This window comes from Amblyraja radiata, chromosome 7, assembly GCF_010909765.2.
Source record: "Amblyraja radiata isolate CabotCenter1 chromosome 7, sAmbRad1.1.pri, whole genome shotgun sequence".
NCBI classification, from domain to species: domain Eukaryota; kingdom Metazoa; phylum Chordata; class Chondrichthyes; order Rajiformes; family Rajidae; genus Amblyraja; species Amblyraja radiata.
In genome coordinates this window covers 38,240,439-38,262,039 of record NC_045962.1, presented here as the reverse complement: position 1 = coordinate 38,262,039, position 21,601 = coordinate 38,240,439, and the positions used below count along the sequence as shown (strand labels likewise).

Here is a 21,601-nt window from a genome sequence, read left to right as displayed (position 1 = left end):
TCCAAAGTGGCAGGCTCCAGGAGAGGGAGCCTAGTCACAGTGGGCAGCTAGTAAGTCCTACAGCAGTACCTCTTGTGGGGCTGCACAGTGTTTCTCCCTCATCAGAGGGGAGTACGGGGGGTCAATTCTGGCCTGACCCTGAAGAGGGGTGTGCAGAACATACCCCTAGAGTGCATGGGGTGCAAGAAAACCTATTGGATATGGTGTCCCAGTTTATTCAACCCGACCAAACTGGCCAAAACCTGGAGCCTAAAATAGCTGCAAGTATTGACTACATGTCATTCAACCAGCTACAAGGACAGGCATTATTGGACATCACAGCAAGACACTTACCACCAGGGAACTGAAAATCACTAAATGTTCCCAGTGTCAACCAGTGTATTTGGAAACATGTCGGGGCATCAATCAGAGCCAGGGACTTGAAAATACAAAAAGTTCTGAAAGTCCTAACAGCGGGAATTACGGCTTTCGCCCACACATTGAACGAACAAGACATGACACAAGATCACCAAGATGCACTGGCTTTATTTTGCAACTCTCAATACGAGTTAAATAGTATTAGGAAGAGTGCCATCCAACCGCCTTTAGACCCCAAATTTGCAGGCCTCTGCAAACCTGGAACCTCCAAACCACCAATATTACTGGTCTGGGTATGTTGGGGCCCGGAGTCTGCAGGCAGTCGAGTCGCGGTAACTGGTGAAAGCTCGAAGGCCAGGAACACTCAACATCGGTCTTTTTTAGGCCATGGCCCAGACCGGCCTTCCTGGAAAATGCGCAAACCCTCAACACCAACCCAACTACAGACCCAGACACCGGCGCCTCAACGTCCACGGAGGATGCCGAAAAAGTAACAAACCTACCACTGGTAACCATGGAGGTAGGTGGGTCTGGTTCCTTACGAATTGAAGGGAGCATGGAGGTTGGTGGGAGATTACACTTCTATCTGGATGCATGGAATAAGTTAACTACCGACACTTATATTTTAAGCAGTATCCAGGGTTAAGCCATAGAATTTATACAAAAACATAACCCTCCAGTTCAGCATGTACCGAACCGAATGTTCGTGCTTACAGGCAAAGAAAAATCAAAAGCACATGCTGAACTACAGCGGCTTTATAAAAAAGGAGTAATTGAGAAAACCCAACACGAATCACAGGAATTTGTGTCCAATATCTTTATCAAAAACAAAGATGGTGGTTGCCGCATCATCATCGTTTTGACTAATTTGAATACTTTCGTACAATATATTCATTTCAAGATGGAAACCTTTGTTACTGCTAAGCAATTGATTTCCAAAGGTTACTACATGGCAAGCATCGATTTAAAAGATGCTTATTATACAGTACCCATAAGAGGTGACCACAGATGTTATTTAAAATTCAACTGGATGGGTCAGCGCTGGCAGTACAGGGCACTACCTAATGTCCTAACATCAGCCCCCAGGCTGTTCACTAAAATTTTGAAACCAGCCCTAGCGTTTCTACGGAAACAAAAACATATGGTAATGGCATATCTAGATGACATACTTATTGTGGGCAAAACTTTGGAATTGGCTAAACAAGCGGTAACAGCCACAAAACAATTATTTGAAAAACTGGGGTTTATTATCCATCCAGTTAAATCTAAATTAACGCCTTCAACCACAATGGATTATCTGGGGTTCACCATTAACTCAGTTCACATGTCAGTGACTTTGCTGAAAGAAAAGGTTACAGCCTTAATAGAGGCTTGCAGCAAAATCATTGACATCACTAAACCATCCATCAGACTGGTAGCAAGAATAATTGGCAAAATAGTGGCTGCGTTTCCAGCCACACAATTCGGACCTTTACATTATCGAAATTTACAGAGGGCTAAAATACGAGCACTCAAAATTAATGGTGGTCATTTTGACAGACCAATGAAGCTACCAACAGAAGCCATAATGGAACTAAAATGGTGGGAAGATAACATTAGGCATTGTTCCAATCCAATCATTATCAGCAACCCGTCTATGGTACTACAAACTGATGCCAGTGCACTTGGTTGGGGTGCTACCAATTCCATCTCCAGCTGTGGAGGGAGATGGAATGCACAGGAGGCATCATTATTACAAACACTGGGCATAAACTACCTGGAGATGTTAAGTGCATTCCATGGCCTTAAGTCATATTGTTCTGGGTTATATCACCAGCATGTTAGACTACAAATTGACAACACCACCGTGATAGCATATATCAACCATATGGGTGGAAACAAATCGACATCATGTGACAATCTGGCCAACACAATTTGGCAATGGTGTATCCAGAGAGATATTTGGATATCAGCTACCTACTTACCAGGTAAACTAAATTTAGTGGCAGACACCAGGTCACGCAAATTCAATGAAAACACTGAATGGATGTTGGATAAAAATGTATTTGCTGAAATTACAGCACGGTATGGAACACCAGATATCGATCTATTCGCATCCAGGCTCAATCACCAGTTATCGAATTATGTTTCATGGGAACCAGACCCTGGGGCAGCGGCAACAGATGCATTTTTGCTGCATTGGGGGAAATTGTTTATTTATGCATTCCCTCCTTTCTGCCTCATCAGTCGGGTATTAAGGAAAATACAGCAAGACTCTGCGTCTGGTATTTTGATAGTACCCGATTGGCCTACTCAACCATGGTTCCCGGTGATACTCGACATGGTATTAGAACCATGCATCACCATCCATCATAGACCTAATTTACTGGTTCATCCCGTAACAAGGGAAAGTCACCCATGTCATAATTATACAAACCTATTAATTTGTAGAGTTTGAAAGCACCTCTACTACACCTGGGACTGACGGACCGAACAGTGGATATTATTTCAGCGGCCCACAGACAGTCCACCAAAAAACAGCACTTGGTGTACATCAAGAAATGGGAAATGTACTGTCACAACAATAACATCACCTACAGATCTATGAACATCCCGTCTGTTCTGGAATTCCTGGCAAGCCTCCATTACGTTGAGGGGCTCAGTTATAGTGCCATCAACTGCGCCAGAAGTGCTCTGTCAACATACCTGTGGCAAGGAACAGAGCAGCATTCTGTTGGGACACACCCCCTGGTAACCAAACTCATGAGGGGCATTTTTAATGTAATCCCCCAAGAACCAGGTACTCCCAAATATGGGATGTGAGCATTGTACTGACCATGTTAAGAAACTGGTCTCCACCTACAGCTCTGTCCCTACAGAAACTGACTATGAAAACAGTCATGTTGATGGCCTTGGTCACGGCACAAAGGGTCCAGTCGCTACAGAAACTAAGGCTGGACAACATGACTATTTCATCTGGAAATTTAACTTTTCACATCAAAGAATTAGTCAAACAGAACAGACAGGGGTCAGCAGGCCTAAAAATAGAATTCAGGGCCTACCCGACAGATGATCGTCTCTGTATTGTAACACACTTACTATTATATATGGAGTATACTAAGATCATCAGAGGCAAAGAAATGGCACTTTTAATCAGCTACAAACAGCCACACAAAAAAGTGACAGTCCAGACCATCTCGAGATGGCTAAAACAGGTCCTAATAAAGGCTGGAGTAGACACTAACATTTTAAAATCTCACTCCACCAGGGCTGCAGCTACATCGGCAGCTATGAAATTGGATGTTCCTATGGACCAAATCCTCAAGACAGCAGGATGGTCAACGGAGAAAACTTTCCAACGATTTTATAACAAACCAGTAATTGCACCTGGAACATTTGCAGAAACAATTTTAAGTTCTGTAATATGATTTTACCCCATAAATAGGGGCTATAATTTGGTTAATAAATTTATCGTTGGTTTTCAATATCGTATTGATGTCTAATGATGTTAACATTATTCTCCCCATAATCAAGGCAGATGTGATGCATGGACTCGTTTCCACGGCATGAAATCACAGAGCTTTAAAATCTTCACGTAGTCACTCGCGTGACTCCGAAGTAAAATAGTAAGATTAAACGAGAACTTACCAGTTTGAAGTTTGATCGTTATTTTATGAGGAGTAACGTTGAGGGAATACGTGCCCTCCGCTCCCACCCTTGATCATATACTCAACTGGTATCTCTTCTCTAATCTTACTATGTTTAGTCATTACAGTTATCTGTGATTTCACACCACTGCTTTGAAGAATGACACGCATGCGTCCTAGCGGGGTTCTTCACGTATTCCCTCAACGTTACTCCTCATAAAATAACGATCAAACTTCAAACTGGTAAGTTCTCGTTTAATCTTACTATTTTCAGGTACTAGAATACTGAAATGCTCTGACAAAACTTGGCAGTTCTGGTGTGAGCTATAGGGAGAGGTTGAGTAGGCTGGGTCTCTATTCCATGGAGCGCAGGAGGATGAGGGGTGATCTTATAGAGGTGAACAAAATCATGAGAGGAACAGATCGGGTAGATGCAGAGTCCCTTGCCCAGAGTAGGAGAATCGAGGACCAGAGGACATAGGTTCAAGGTGAAGGGGAAAATATTTTATAGGATAACTTTTTCACACAAAGGGTGGTGTGTGCATGGAACAAGCTGCCAGAGGTGGTTGAGGCTGGGAATATCCCATTGTTTAAGAAACAGTTAGACAGGTATATGGATAGCTCAGGTTTGGAGGGATATGGACCAAGCGCAGGCAAGTGGGACTAGTGTAGCTGGGACATTGTTGGCTGGTGTGGGCAAGTAGGGCAAAGGGGCCTGTTTCCACACTATATCACTCTATGACTCTTAAGTGTATATTAGGAAGCTGAAATTAGACAAGGCCCCTGAGGAAATATAAATGAGGCAAGAAGGAACAAGGAATTAGGATGGCTAAAAGCCATTTTGTAAGGGCTAAACTTAAGTGGGATCCATTGGGTTCCAGTCACACGGGAGGCCTGGTCCCCCAATGCAACCCATTCCCCAACGCAATATTCCACCACTCACCCGTTCCCCCAATGCAATATTCCACCACTCACCCATAGCCCCTAACTGCATAGGCGCGGCTCATTTCCCCTCATCCCCGAGCAGAGCGGGTGTAGGTCGCTGGTCATCTGCCTTTGCCGGGATCAGAGTCTTGGTGCACTCGCAGCACAGGAGAACGGTGAGTGAACTGGCGAAAAATTGTAGCGCTATCGCGAGCCGTTTTTCAGCAAATAGAAAGACCGGCAAACCGGAAGATAACAAGATCAGAGTTTTAGTCATGTATAGATTAAGGGGAATCCCTCAATGTATTTCATACATATATTGTACGTATCGAGGGTAGATAGGGAAAGGGTAGGTACTCAAGGAGGGAAATCATGCACTGACAGAAAAAGTAGGCAAAGTCCTAAATTAGCATTTCAAATTGGTATTCACCACAGAGGACAATGACGATAGTGAAGTTACGAATGAGTATGTTTATGTTCTTAGGCCTTGATGGAGTGTATTAGCTATAAGAGAGATTGGACAATCTTGGATTGTATTTTCTGCATGTCATAGGATATGAAATTATGAGAGACAAAACTTAAAGGAGATTTACGAGGCATGTTTATTTTTAAAACAGATTATGGTTGGTGCTGGAATACACTGCCAGGGGAGGAGGTAGAAGCAGATATGACAGAGGTATTTAGACAGCAGGGACGTGCGGTCAGGGGAGACAGAGCCTCACCTGTCATAAAATAGCTGTTAAGAAAAGTAAAGAAAAATAATAATAAAATAAAATAAATATAAAGATTTTTCCACTGATCTGTTATAAATGTAATTTCTATATGAATGTAATCATTTTTTATAGTCAAAATCGCAAAATTTTCGCAGCTCCGTTGCAAATACAGGGAGAAATGGGAGGTGAGGCAGCGACGAGCTGAGCCTCCCCTCTGATTGCGCAACCCCTTGGAAACTGCATGGAGAGTGGGCAATAAGCGTGTGCCTGTTACTCTCTCTATGTACGTCACCAAAGTAATGTTTGTAAACCGCTTCATTACATGTCCTTATCTTCCATAGTCCAGGTAACTTATTTCACATATAAAGATATTAAATTTGTGCTCGCTGGTCTCACATAAAACTGCTATGTAAAAGCATCAAGGGAGGCAGCGATCACATGGGGTAGAAGCCAGTGCCTCCCCAGCCATTGACCTCACCGCACGTCACTGTTAGACAGACACATGAAGGAACAGGAATGTAGACTGTGCAGTCAGATGGGATGTTACATTGGCATCATGTTTAGCATAGACATGTTGACTCAAAGGGTCTCTTGTATGCTATTGACTTTGCAAAGTATTGCTTTTAATATTAGGAGTACTTACTGAGTATTGGGCCTGTCCCACAGGCGATTTTTTTCAGTGACTGTCATAGTCATAACAGGTGTCAAATAACTGGCGACTGGACCCTTTTATGACAATGTCTACAACAACCTAGTCGACGTCAAGCTACCGACGACCCATTTGGACGTCCACCTACGACAACCTACTTCCACCCGCGACAAGGTACGACCCTGTCAGCGACAACTTAAGACAATTCATCGAAGTCAGCACCAGCGTCATCCTGGCGACACCCTACGACAGCACCTACATCAGAAGTCAAGCTACGCTCATTGGCGTCAAGCCCAGTCGCAGAAAAGTTTTGAACATTTCAAAATCCAGCCGCGACCAGTAAAACCCTACGATTCTTTGGGCGACTGAGGCTACTCACGACCATACAGGCGACACCCCGGCGGCAGCCTAGTCGCCTAAAATATCGACTAAGTGGGACAGGGGCATAAGCATGGCAGCGAGACCAAGTAAAAGGTCCGTCTGCCAAGACCTACTGGATCTTCTGATTGCTGACCGTTTTAATTCCCATTCCCAAAAAGGGGTGGAGATGGGAACTTAAGATGTGACGAGAGGTGAGATCCCGTTGCGGGTTACAAAAATGTCGCAGCATGATGTGTCTTTGTGACCGCTGAAAGGTGAGAACTAGGGGTGGACGGCTATTACGACTTGGGGGGGAGAAGAAGGAAGAGCGGAACTACGGGATACAGAGGTAGTATTTTAAAGCTAAAACGTCACGGTCTCATGATGAATATGATATTCATGATGAATGTGATATCCCGTAGTTCCGCTCTTCCTTCTTATGGCTCGGCGTCTCTGCTCCTGAACTCCTTTTCAAGTGATCAACATCTTGCAAGTTCTTTCTCCGCGTCCCTGATCGCGAGATGTGTAAAAAGGAACTGCAGATGCTGGTTTAAACCGAAGGTAGACACAACATGCTGGAGTAACTCAGCGGGACAGGCATGCAGCATCTCTGGAGAGCAGGAATGGGTGACGTTTCGGGTCGAGACCCTTCTTCAGAGATGTTGCTCTGACAACACGCGCCAGCTGCCGTCCCGCGGCGGCAGCACGAGCGGCGGCAGCACGAGCGGCGGCAGCACGAGCGGCGGCAGCACGAGCGGCGGCAGCACGAGCGGCGGCAGCACGAGCGGCGGCAGCACAGGGCTCATGCGCGCGCGCGGCGGCACCGCGTTAACCGCCGCTGCCGTGTCGTTGGTTGTTAACCTCCGCTGGCATCTTATTGGTCATTGACCGCAGCTGGCATCTTATTGGTCATTGACCGCAGCTGGCATCTTATTGGTCATTGACCGCAGCTGGCATCTTATTGGTTACCTTGAGTTTCCCGGGATCGGTTGTCCTTTACATGATTGGTTGATACATTGACCAATCGGTGTTTGGCAGTGCCGTTGGCGTTTGAAATGAGAGGTGGCTCGTATTCCGTGCAGGCTGATTGGTTGGAAGGTTCAACCGTCGCGCCTCCCGAGGCGGGGAGGGGGCGCTACCACAACTCCGCCTGCGTCACCAGTGAGAAGCAGCGATGTGATTGGTGAAGGACGGGGCACTTGCTACGGTGTCGTAGCGGGTAGAAAGACAGGCGCGGCGTTCGTGCGGAGCAGCCATGTTGAAAGCTTGGGTCTGCCGATGGTTGCTTAGTTCGTGAGTGCTGCTTGTGGAGTGTGTACTCAGTGTCTTTGATCATGGAGGATGCAGAGAGACGCAGGAAGTTGGAGGTTGCGAGAGCCAAGGTGAGTGGTGCCTGAAGACTGTAACTCCTCCCGTCACAACAGGGTGGCTGCAGGGAGGTAGTGGCAGAACGGGGGGGGGTGGGCAGGTGAACTTTTGGTAAAGGAATGGATGTGAACACCAGTTGCAGTCGGTGTAGATCCTCAGGTGTGTGGACGTGAGGTCGTGGTTTTATTAATTGTGGATTCTCGGTAGTGTGAATACCTGGTTCTGGCTGATGCTGTCAATCTCAGTGCTCTGGAGTGTGAAACTGGTCCAGGCTGCGACATTCTGTAGACCCTTGAGTATGCTGGATATGTGGACCTGGATACTGCAGCCAATGTGGATCCTCGAGTGTGAACCTGGCTGTTGTCAATCTTGATGCTCTGGAGTGTAGGACTGATCCAGGTTGCTCCATTCAATGTAGATCCTTGGTTATGGCTGCTACTCCTAATGTAGATCTTCAGGTATTCATTTACACCGTGAAACCTTGTCACCAGCGATATAATATAGGCGCTTCAACTCAACACGCACATACTGACCGAGATGCCCCATCTAAGCTAGTCCCATTTGCCCACGTTTGGCCCATATTCCTCTGAACCCTTCCTATTAATGTACTTGTCCAAATGCTTTTTAAAATACACTTATAGTACCTATCTCAACTACTTAAAACTAAAAACTGGAAACGATAAAGATCAGGACAAATCAGGGCCGCAACTGATGAGCTCCTACAGAAAGGTTCCTTGATCGGATGATTATTGGCTAGGGTAGATGTGATCCCAAAAATGGGATCCATGTTGCGAACTGGTTAACTGACTTTTAGTGGAGGAAGGGAGGGGAGGGTAAGTGTTTGTATGATTGATCTGTAGTTAGGGAACTCGGTGTTCATACTGCTGGGTTGTGAACTACCAAAGCGAAATATGAGTCGCTGTTCCTCCAATTTGCCTCACTCTGGCAACAGAGATGACCAGGACAGAAATATCAGTATGGGAAGGGTAGTTAAAATGGTTATCAACCGGGAGATCCAGTAGGCCCTGGCGAACCGAGTAAAAGTGTTCAGTGACACTGTCGCCTACTCTACGCTTTATCTCGCCAATGTACAGGAGCCCACATCGAGAATACTGGATGGAGACGATAAGGTTAAAGGAGGTGCATGTGAACCTCTGTCTAACCTGGACAGGACTGTCGCGGTTTTTGTATGGAGTTGAGGGAGGAGTATAAGGACAGCTGTTGCAGGGGAAAGTACCTGGGGAGCAGGTGGTTTAGATTTGGAAGGGATAAGTGAACCAAGGAGTTATGGAGGGAACGGTCTCTATGGAAGGCGGGAATGGGTGGATGGGAAGGTGTGATTAGTGGTGGAATCATGTTGGAGATAATGGAAATGTCAGAGGATGATGTGTTGGATGCGGAGGCTAATGGGGTGAAAGGTGAAGACCAGGGAAACTATCCTTGTTGTATCTGGGGGGGGGAGGAGGGCAGATCTATAGTACGCAGAGGAGACACGTCTGAAGGACCCATCTATAACAGAAGGGAGGAACCCATGTTTACTAAAGAATGAGAACATCTTGGAACCACACGGGTGGTTTTAAACTGAATAAGGGGGGTGGGGTGTCGAATGGGATAGTGGAGGATGGAGTTAAAGGGAAAGGGTTTCTTAAATGTGTGAGCGTAGAGACAGAGGGGTGTAAAATGAGGGTAGAAGCAATAGGTAGGAAGGTGAAAAGTAAAAGTGGCAGGCAGACAAAACTAGGGCAAAAATCAAAAAGGGCCACTTTTCAACATAATTGTATAAGGGGTAAGAGTGTTGTAAAAACAAGCCTGAAGGCTTTGTGTCTCAATGCAAGGAGCATTCGTAATAAGGTGGATGAGTTGAATGTGCAGATAGCTATTAATGACTATGATATAGTTGGGATCACGGAGACATGGCTCCAGGGTGACCAAGGCTGGGAGCTGAACATCCAGGGATATTCAATATTCAGGATAGAGAGAAAGGAAAAGGAGGTGGGGTAGCGTTGCTGATTAGAGAGGAGATTAACGCAATGGAAAGGAAGGACATTAGTTTGGAGGATGTGGAATTGGTATGGGTAGAGCTGCGAAACACTAAGGGGCAGAAAACGCTGGTGGGTGTTGTGTACAGGCCACCTAACAGTAGTAGTGAAGTTGGAGATGGTATCAAACAGGAAATTAGAAATGCGTGCGACGAAGGCAAAACAGTTATAATGGGTGACTTCAATCTACATATAGATTGGGTGAATCAAATTGGCAGGGGTGTTGCGGAAGAGGATTTCTTGGAATGTATGTGGGATAGTTATCTAAATCAACATGTAGAGGAACCAACGAGAGAGCAGGCTATTTTAGACTGGGTATTGAGTAATGAGGAAGGGTTAGTTAGCAGTCTTGTTGTACGTGCCCCCTTGGGCAAGAGTGACCATAATATGGTTGAGTTCTTCATTAGGATGGAGAGTGACATTGTTAATTCAGAAACAATGGTTCTGAACTTAAAGAAAGGTAACTTTGAGGGTATGAGACGTGAATTGGCCAAGATTGACTGGCAATTAATTCTAAAAGGGTTGACGGTGGATATGCAATGGAAGACATTTGAAGACTGCATGGATGAACTACAAAAATTGTTCATCCCAGTTTGGCAAAAGAATAAATCAGGGAAGGTAGTGCATCCGTGGATAACAAGGGAAATCAGGGATAGTATCAAAGCGAAGGATGACGCGTACAAATTAGCCAGAAAAAGCAGCATATCGGAGGTCTGGGAGAAATTCAGAGACCAGCAGAGGAGGACAAAGGGCTTAATTAGGAAAGGAAAAATAGATTATGAAAGAAAACTGGCAGGGAACATAAAAACTGACTGCAAAAGTTTTTATAGATATGTGAAAAGAAAGAGATTAGTTAAAACAAATGTAGGTCCCTTGCAGTCAGAAACAGGCGAGTTGATCATGGGGAACAAGGATATGGCGGACCAATTGAATAACTACTTTGGTTCCGTCTTCACTAAGGAAGACATAAATAATCTGCCGGAAATAGCAGGGGACCGCGGGTCAAAGGAGTTGGAGGAATTGAGTGAAATCCAGGTTAGTCGGGAAGTGGTGTTGGGTAAATTGAATGGATTAAAGGCCGATAAATCCCCAGGGCCAGATAGGCTGCATCCCAGAGTACTTAAGGAAGTAGCTCCAGAAATAGTGGATGCATTAGTAATAATCTTTCAAAACTCTTTTAGATTCTGGAGTAGTTCCTGAGGATTGGCGGGTAGCAAACGTAACCCCACTTTTTAAGAAGGGAGGGAGAGAGAAAACGGGGAATTACAGACCAGTTAGTCTAACATCGGTAGTGGGGAAACTGCTAGAGTCAGTTATTAAAGATGGGATAGCAGCACATTTGGAAAGTGGTGAAATCATTGGACAAAGTCAGCATGGATTTACAAAAGGTAAATCATGTCTGACGAATCTTATAGAATTTTTCGAGGATGTAACCAGTAGCGTGGATAGGGGAGAACCAGTGGATGTGGTGTATCTGGACTTCCAGAAGGCTTTCGACAAGGTCCCACATAAGAGATTAGTATACAAACATAAAGCACACGGCATTGGGGGTTCAGTATTGATGTGGATAGAGCACTGGCTGGCAAACAGGAAGCAAAGAGTAGGAGTAAACGGGTCCTTTTCACAATGGCAGGCAGTGACTAGTGAGGTACCGCAAGGCTCAGTGCTGGGACCCCAGCTATTTACAATATATATTAATGATCTGGATGAGGGAATTGAAGGCAATATCTCCAAGTTTGCGGATGACACTAAGCTGGGGGGCAGTGTTAGCTGTGAGGAGGATGCTAGGAGACTGCAAGGTGACTTGGATAGGCTGGGTGAGTGGGCAAATGTTTGGCAGATGCAGTATAATGTGGATAAATGTGAGGTTATCCATTTTGGTGGCAAAAACAGGAAAGCAGACTATTATCTAAATGGTGGCCGACTAGGAAAGGGGGAGATGCAGCGAGACCTGGGTGTCATGGTACACCAGTCATTGAAAGTAGGCATGCAGGTGCAGCAGGCAGTGAAGAAAGCGAATGGTATGTTAGCTTTCATAGCAAAAGGATTTGAGTATAGGAGCAGGGAGGTTCTACTACAGTTGTACAGGGTCTTGGTGAGACCACACCTGGAGTATTGCGTACAGTTTTGGTCTCCAATTCTGAAGAAGGACATTATTGCCATAGAGGGAGTGCAGAGAAGGTTCACCAGACTGATTCCTGGGATGTCAGGACTGTCTTATGAAGAAAGACTGGATAGACTTGGTTTATACTCTCTAGAATTTAGGAGATTGAGAGGGGATCTTATAGAAACTTACAAAATTCTTAAGGGGTTGGACAGGCTAGATGCAGGAAGATTGCTCCCGATGTTGGGGAAGTCCAGTACAAGGGGTCACAGCTTAAGGATAAGGGGGAAATCCTTTAAAACCGAGATGAGAAGAACCTTTTTCACACAGAGAGTGGTGAATCTCTGGAACTCTCTGCCACAGAGGGTAGTCGAGGCCAGTTCATTGGCTATATTTAAGAGGGAGTTATATGTGGCTAAGGGGATCAGAGGGTATGGAGAGAAGGCAGGTACGGGATACTGAGTTGGATGATCAGCCATGATCATATTGAATGGCGGTGCAGGCTCGAAGGGCCGAATGGCCTACTCCTGCACCTAATTTCTATGTTTCTATGTTCTGGCATGGAAAACCTCATCTTGGGAGCAGATGTGGCGGTGACAGTGGAATTGTGAGTGGCAAGGTGGGAAGAAGTATAGTCCTGATAACTGGTAGGTTTGTGGTAGATGTCAGTCAATAATCTGTCTCCTGTGGAGACAGAGATAACAAGAAAGGGGAGAGCTAGGTGTCAGAGATAGTCTTGGTGAATTTGAGGGCAGGTTGGAAGTTAGTAGTGAAGTTCTGCACGGGACGTCAGTCGATAGTCTATCTCTTGTGATGGAGACAGAGAGCGTCAGTCAATAATTTGTCTCTTGTTCCCTACTCACAACATCTGGGAGTACCTCTGGGGAAAAGAAGTTGATCTCCTCACTAAATCTGCCAATCGCTTTAAATATCTGCTTCCTGGCTTTCATTCCAATTTTCTTCTTTCCAAATACTTAATATTTGATACACCCCAATTGTTTCTCCCTTTACCCTTATTTCTGATAGAAAAAGAGACAAGTTTATCCTGACTTTTGTCATGGCTACAATTTTGGTATTGGTTTATTATTGCCATCTGTACTGCAATACAGTGAAGTGCAGTTTAGTGTTATAGCTACAGAAAAAGTGCAAGTTTTAAAAGAGGTGCAAGGTTTTTAACAAGGTATATTGGGAGATTGGGGCACATTTTTAGCTTGAGAGAGGTCTGTTCAGTAGTTTGATAGCAGCAGGGAAGTATTTATTTCTAAATCTGTTGGTACGTATTTTTAAGCTTTTGTATCTTGATCCTAATAGAAGAGGAAATGATTGAGGTGCAATTGGTTCTGCTTATGTTGGCTGCTTTCCCGAGGCAATATAAATTGGAGATGGAGTACATTATAGGGGGGAGGGGAGGGGGGGGGGGGGGGGATGCAGCCAAGTTGTGATGCATCCTGATTAGATGCTTTCAATGGTGCATCTGTGGAAATTGATGAGTTATGCCGATTACTTTAATTTTCTGAGGATGTAGAGGCGTTGGTGTGATTCCTTGGCCATAGCGTCAATGTGGTTGGGCCAAGACAAACTTTGGTGATATTTATGCTTCAAGACTCTCAACAATCTCAACTTCAGCACCATTGATGCAGTCTGGGGCGTGTACTCTACGCTGTTTCCTCAAGTTGATGACCAGCTCCTTCGTTTTGTTGATTTTGAGAAAGACATTGATGTCTTGGCACCATTTGCTAAGCTCTCTATCTCCTGGATGCTACCTTATTGTTAGAGAATAGGTTTGCCACATTGGTGCTATTTGCAGACTTGTAAATGGAGTTAGTGCAGAATTTGGCTACACAGTTGATTGTAAAGTGGCTGAGGATGCATCCTTGTGGGGCAACGGTGTTGAGAATTATCCTAGAGGTTGTTTTGGAGAGCTTATTTGTGTTGCTTGTGGCCACTGGGTCAAGGGGTTCAGGATCTAGTGCAGGATCCCAGGTCCAGAGTTTGGAAATGGGTTTGGTTGGGATTATAGTGTTGAAGGCCACGGTTGTCCAGGTTGGTTCGAGAACCTAATAGTTGTAGGAAAGTTGCCATTCCTAAACCTGGTGGTGACTTCTGTACCTCCTGCATGATGATAGCAGTGAGAAGAATGCCTTGTCTGGTTGATGGTGATTCTTGATGATAGATGCTTTTGACGGTGGGGAGGATTGTACCTGTGGTGGACTGGGCTGAGTCCATCACTCTCTTTCCAAGAATTATTCCAGAAATGAGTGAGTTAGCATATGATGAGATTTTGACAGCACTGGGCCATCGACTCGCTGGAGTTACAAGGTTTAGGGGGGGGGGGGGCCTCATTGAAACGTACAGATAAATGAAAGGCATAGATAGAGTGGATGTGGAAAGGATGTCAGCAGGATAAGATTGGATAATAACCTGAATTATCTCCTGGGCTGGATGTGCTTTAAGTATTGGCAGGTGTCAAAGGTTATAATAATACACATAATAATAATAATAATAATAATATGGGGACAAGGCAGGAGAATGGGGTTAGGAGGGAAAGATAGATCCGTCATGATTGAATGGTGGAGTAGACATGATGGGCCAAATGCTCTAATTCTACTCCTATAACTTATGACCTTATTTATGATTTGAAGTTTATTACTTGAAAGCAAAAGCACCATGTATGTTCATGGACACCTTCCCCTTTAAAAATCTTGAATAGACAATCGTGCCAGCTGGTAGTCAAAAATGTGTGAGGGAGCCGGTTGTGCATAGAAAGGTAATAAGATGTCTGAAAAGGGGTCTTGAATGTCACCCATCCTTTTTATCCAGAGATGACCTGATTTACAGCAGCAGTTTGTGTCTGTCTTTTAGATAAAATGGCCATATTTCTCATTTCAGTCAACTTTGTTTTTGAAATAGTTTTTGAAAGTAATGCTATATTGGTTTCCTTGTTAATTCAGCAAAATGGTAGAGTGTAGTTTCTCAACTGACAAAACTTGTTTGAAATTGTTTTAGTTAAAATGTTTACACTCCTGTAGCATGTTAAAAATGCAATTTTCTTGTTTAACTTGCTCATTGTGCTTTGATCTGTATCCTGAAAATACATGTTTTTATGGTCCTGAAGGTTGATGTTTCTTGAGCTTTACCCTGCACACATGGTGCTTGGACCATCCACAAATAAGGCCATTTTAATAGGGATCATTTTGTTGGTGATCTAATCTGGTTGTTGTTTTCCTCTTGGCGTGTAATCAGGCCACAATTACATTGTTGCATAGACTTCTGTGCACAGTTCACGAGGTGCAGGGTACTTTTATGTAACTCTGCACAAAATAATGTGCAGGAAAGAACTGCTGATGCTGGTTTAAATCAAAGGTAGACACAAAATGCTGGAGTAACTCAGTGGGACAGGCAGCATCTCTGGAGAGAAGGAATGGGTGACGTCTCGGGTTAAGACCCTTCTTCAAACAGAAGTTCACCCATTCCTTCTCTCCAGAGATGTTCCTGTCCCGCTGAGTTACTCCAGCATTTTGTGTCTACCTTCTGCACCAATTAAATTGATGATGAAGATTTCTGATGGAGCATCATTTGGAAGTGTGTTCAGAATGTGGTATAACTAGTTCTTGTTTTTTTTAATTGGTTTGTTTTAATAAAAATTCTTACGTAATACAGAAGATGTTCTGATGTTGAGAATTTGCTTAGAAAAGCATTTGTCTGAAAACCACAACTTCTATGTAGTGGCAAGTGAATGAACTACACATGACCACAAATCGTGCAATTTAGCCTCTCAACCGGTTCTTCCATTTAATTTTGTTGACAAAATATAGCTCTCCTTGCCATTTCTGTGAAATACATATCACCGTATTCCACTGGGTGGCGCCTCGATGGCAGCCTCACTTACAGTCTCTCTGTCCTTTTTGTCTTTTTTTTGTTATTTTTAGTGTGTTTAAAAAGTTTGTTAATGTTCTCTGGTTTGTTTTATGTGGGGGATGTCGGGGAAACTTTTTTTCAATCTCCAACATTGCTGGAGATGCGATTGTTTCCCGGGTCGTATCTCCGGTCGCTCTGCGCCCAAACATCATGGAGCTGGAGGCCTGCTCGGGACTGACTTTGAGCCCCACTGCGGAGGACGAAGAAGGGATGAAATTGAATTTTTTTTCGCCTTCCATCACAGTGAGGAATGTGGAAGAGTCACTGTGGTGGATGTTGATGTTAAAATGTATTTTGTGTGTTCTGATGCTTTTTATAGACAATTAGACAAAGTGGGACCCGTTATGTCCCGTCCCCATAGCACGCGGTTGTGGGGGGGAGGGAGTGTGTCAGCAGCCTGCGGTGTCTCACACACATACACTAACCACACACACACACACACACACACACACACACATACACACACACACACATACACACACACACACACACACACACACACACACTTTCCCCTCCCCCTTGATATTATATTAATATTATTCATTTGCTCCTTTTCCCCCATGCCCCGCCCTATCCACTCACGCATAGCCCCCAGCTGCGCAGGCACGTTTAGAGAGGGAGGGGGGTAGAGACGGAAGGTAGAGGGAGGGGAGGAGGGTAGATATTGAGGGGTAGGGGGGGCGAGCGGCGTCACGGGAGGGCTGGTCCCCGAACGCAATATTCCACCACTCACCCGTAGGTCCAAATACTCACCGCTCCCTAGAGTGGTAGGGGGGGGTAGAGAGGGAGAGGGGGTAGATAGGGAGGGGGAGGACAACTTGTTCTATTTGATCTTAGTCAGGTTGATTGCATTCGTGGAAACACATGAAGGTTGCAATCTCCCACCCCTGTCCCATTGTGATGTCATATGTAAACGAGATCCATTGTGATCGGATGGACAATAGACAATGTAGTGGCAGATTATTATATTGTTCAAGGAATCTTTCCTCTAGCCACTAAGAATGAAGACTGGGGTTAGGAGATTATATTGATATGCATCCACGAGTTCTCCAGAGACATTCAATGCCGTCCAAAGATAAATCTTCAAAATACAGTCTCTTAATTAATAGTTTCTTTATTGTCGTAGTAAAAACAGTAAGATATTCATCCAAACTTCTTCTTGTTTAAGTACATTCTGATATTTCTCGTAGTCAAACTCGTGCATGGTGGAAAGCTCTCCCCCATGCTTCTTCAAACTATAACTAAAAAACGAATTACTAGTTCGTTGGCGCGTGAATCCCAGCCGCAAACTCACCTCCTACTACGTAATAAATCCCACCCACATAATTACAGGCAGATAACATTTAACGGTAACTGGTTATAGTTATACTGAGTTAAGCTGAATGGCAACTACAGACAATAGGTGCAGGAATAGGCCATTCGGCCCTTCGAGCCAGCACCGCCATTTAATGTGACCATGGGTGATCATCCACAATCAGTACCCCGTTCCTGCCTTCTCCCCATATCCCTTCACTCCGCTATCTTTAAGAGCTCTATCTAGCTCTCTCTTGCAAGCATCCAGAGAATTGGCCTCCACTACCTTCTGAGACAGAGAATTCCACAGACTCACAACTCCCTGTGTAAAAAAGTGTTTCCTCATCTCCGTTCTAAATGACATGCCCCTTATTCTTAAACTGTGGCCCCTGGTTCTGGACTCCCCCAACATCGGGAACATGTGTCCAGCCTCTAGTGTGTCCAAACCCTTAATCTTATATGTTTCAATAAAATCCTCTCATCCTTCTAAATTCCAGAGTGTACAAGCCATGCCGCTCTATTCTCTCAGCATATGACAGTCCCGCCATCCCGGGAGTTAACCTTGTGAACCTACGCTGCACTCCCTCAATAGCAATAATGTCCTTCCTCAAATATGGGGAAACTACACACAATACTCCAGATGTGGCATCACTAGGGCCCTGTACAACTGCAGAAAGACCCCTTTGCTCCTATACTAAGCTCGTCTTGTTATGAAGGCCACATGCCATTTGCTTTCTTCACTGCCTGCTGTACCTGCATGCTTACTTTCATTGACTGATGAACAAGGCCCCCCAGATCCCGTTGTACTTCCTCTTTTCCCAACTTGACACCATTTGGATAATAATCTGCCTTCCAGTTTTTGTCACCAAAATTGATAACCTCACATTTATCCACATTAAACTGCTATCTAAATGTGCCGCTATTTCATCTTCTTTGATTGACCTGTTTTCTCTCTCCTGCCTTTCTTAAAAAGTGGGATAACATTAGCTACCCTCCAATCCACAGGAACTGATCATGAATCTATAGAACATTAGAAAATGATCACCAATGCTTCCACGATTTCTAAAGCATTTCTAATGCTTCCATGATTTTCCTTAAGTACCCTGGGATGCAGACCATCAGGCCCTGGTGATTTATCAGCCTTCATTCCCATCAGTCTACCCAACACCATTCCTGCCTAATGTGGATTTCCTTCAGTTCCTCCATCACCCCAGATCGTCTGGCCACTAGTACATCAGGAAGATTGTTTGTGTCCTCCTTAGTGAAGATGGATCCAAAGTACCTGTTCAACTCATCTGCCATTTCCTTGTTCCGCATAATAAAGTTGGACCCTTTTCAGTTTTCAAGGGTCCAACTTTGGTCTTAACTAATTTTTTCCTCTTCACATACTTAAAGAAGCTTTTACTATCCTCCTTTATATTCTTGACTAGCTTACCTTCGTACCTCACCTTTTCTCCCTGTATTGTCTGTTACTCTTTAAACATTACCCATCCTCTGGATTCCCGCTCATCTTTGGTATGTTGTACTTCTTCTCTTTTATTTTTATACTGTCCCTGACTTCCCTTGTCACCCACGGTCGTCCCTTACTCCCCTTAGAATCTTTCTTCCTCTTTGGAATGAACTGATCCTGTACCTTCTGCATTATTCCTAGAAATACCTGCCATTGTTGTTCCACTGTCATCCTTGCTATGGTATCTTTCCAGTCAACTTTGGCCAGCTCCTCCTTCATGGCTCCATAGTCCTGTTTGTTCAACTGTAATACTGACACCTCCGATTTAACCTTCTCCCTCTCAAATTGTAGATTTTTATTAGTATGACTGTATGGCAAATCAAATTCCTCGTATGTTGCAAAACTTGCTTGGCTAATAAAGTATGATTATGATTAAATGCTTAATTTCACCTAAATCTTGAGCACGATGTTTTATGTCGTTCATGATTTTCCTTTCAAAAACAGTTCCACTTTCTATTAAATGCTATTTTATACTTTAAATGACACAAACACTTTTTGTGATTTCCTAAGCATTGTGGTTATTCGCATTTGTTTCTGGATGCTTCTATCTGATCAGCTGCTTTGACCATGTTGAAAGTAATTTCTTGTCGTAAATTGGATAAGTCTTGGCAGATGGTGGTAGTGCTACATTTAGCTGACTTTTGAGATCATATGACTTTTGGGGCTATTTTTGGTCTCTGAAGTTCTGTCCTAATGGAGAACTTTTAATAAGCTGGAGGAGTGAACATCGTCTTGCTAATAAATCCAATTTGCTACTAGTTTTGATTGTCCTGTGGTTAAGATCGGTTATTGTGTTTGGTTTAAATGTAATCTTTTGTAGGAAAGGAGAATTTGAGAGTGATAATGCCTACATAGTTTAGGATCAGAAGTATTAAGCCATCAAACATTTTCTTTGGGTAAGGCTTTTTGGTTCAGATATCGAATTGTTCTATCCCCCCCCCCCCCCCCCCCCCCCCCGCGATAGTCATACAAATGTTTCCTCCGCAAGTGCTCAATTCCATTTTGCGAGTTAGTGGTGAATTTGCTTCCACCAGTCTTTCAGTTGCATTTATAAATGTATCTCATTTCCTTGCCTTTTGGGACATTATTTTAAGTCGGTGTCATCAAATCTTCTAAGACTTCTAAAGACATTTTCTACCCGTTAAAAAATTTATTGAAAAACAAATGACGATGAAGCAGGTTTCAGTCCTATCTCGGCTGATTAAAGCAACTACCATTTCCCCCCAAGTTTTATTATAGATTTCCAGCACCACTGAAGAGTTGTTGTAGAGCTGTCCTTTGTCTATATTGTTATCTATATCATGCTTGTTTTTGGGCATTTGTGTGAAACCTACATCCCGTCTTGCCAATGATTCGTGAATATACTGCCATATTGAGGTCCAGCATAGGGACAGAAAGGTTGGAAGTTTTGGTTAATGATAGCCATGCGGCGGGATCCATCTGACCCCTTAAAAATTCTGTGAGTGCAGGGTTACTCCTACAGACACTTACTGTTCCCAATATTAAGACAAAGTGAAACTTGTATCAATGGAAGTAATGAATAAACTATAAAGTTTCATTTCAAAAGTAATGCCACTATTCAGAGGCTAATGCTCCTGTCCCACTTAGGAAACCTGAACGGAAACCTCTGGAGACTGCGCCCCACCCAAGGTTTCCGTGCGGTTCCCGGCGGTTGCAGGTGGTTGCCGGAGGTTGCAGGTAGTGGAAGCAGGTAGGGAGACTGACAAAAACATCCGGGAACCGCACGGAAACCTTGGGTGGGGCGCAAAGTCTCCAGAGGTTTCCGTTCGGGTTTCCTAAGTGGGACAGGGGCATAAGTGTCAGTTTTATGAGGAGGATATGCCATGTGCTCTTTGTGGTATTTTGGCTTATGGTTGGATTGTTCCCCTTCATATCAAGCAAAATTACAGAAGACGGGGGGAAAACGAGGAATGGGAATGGGCTTTCTGAAGGAAGTTTTGGCAGACAAGAGGTGCAGGTTAATGCTCCTCTGGATCAATGCTTTAGGGTAGTCTCCTGTGGAGTGCAGTGTTCCTGAACAAATAGATAGCCACTAAACCGATTGTCAAGAGTGTTTTATTGCCATACTAGACCTCGTTGGGTCTAGCCTTCTTGGGGGGGGGGGGCCCGCGGCGTCACACACACTAACCACCCCCCACGCACTAACCACCCCCCTTGATATTAAATTAACATTATTCATTTGCTCCTTTTACCCCATCCCCCGCCCTATCCACTCACGCATAGCCCCCAACTCGCAGGCGTGCCTAGAGAGTGAGGGGGGCAGAGGCACGGAGAGGGCAGAGGCATGGAGAGGGAGGGAGGTAGAGAGGGCAGAGAGAGAGGGGCAGAGACCGAGGGGGGGAGGGAGAGAGAGAGAGAGAGAGGAGCTCTCTGCTACAGGGCCAAAAGCCAAAGCCAGCTGACTTTATTTTCTTAATTATTTCAGATTTTTGAACATTTTGATTAATAACTCAAGAAATAATGCATGAAAGGGGGGGGGGGGGAGGAGGAGGAAGAGGGGGGGGAGTGGGGAGCAGGCATCAACCGCGTGTTCAGAGGCTTCAATCCAGAGCCCGGGGGGTGGGGAGGGGATCGTCACATGGGAGGGCTGGTTCCCGAACGCAATGCTCCAGGCTGCAGGTTCCAGCTCTCCTCTCCCCCTCTCTCCGTCTCTGTCTGTCTCTCCCTCTCTCTCCTCCCCCTCTCCCTCTCTCTCCTCCCCCTCTCCCTCTCTCTCCTC

General features: G+C 44.6%; 1 protein-coding gene across 6 annotated transcripts in view; it reads left to right on the top strand.

Annotated features, from left to right (window-relative positions):
• The first annotated feature begins 7,810 nt into the window (after nucleotides 1-7,810).
• The window catches only part of pcnt (pericentrin), a 185,144-nt gene continuing 171,353 nt past the window's right edge, over nucleotides 7,811-21,601 (top strand). For all 6 annotated transcript variants that reach the window (XM_033024217.1, XM_033024221.1, XM_033024222.1 and 3 more), the window contains exon 1: nucleotides 7,811-8,011. In XM_033024217.1, coding sequence (XP_032880108.1) covers nucleotides 7,964-8,011 — 48 coding nt within the window. In that variant the 5' untranslated portion in view covers nucleotides 7,811-7,963. The remainder of the gene's footprint in view (nucleotides 8,012-21,601) is intronic.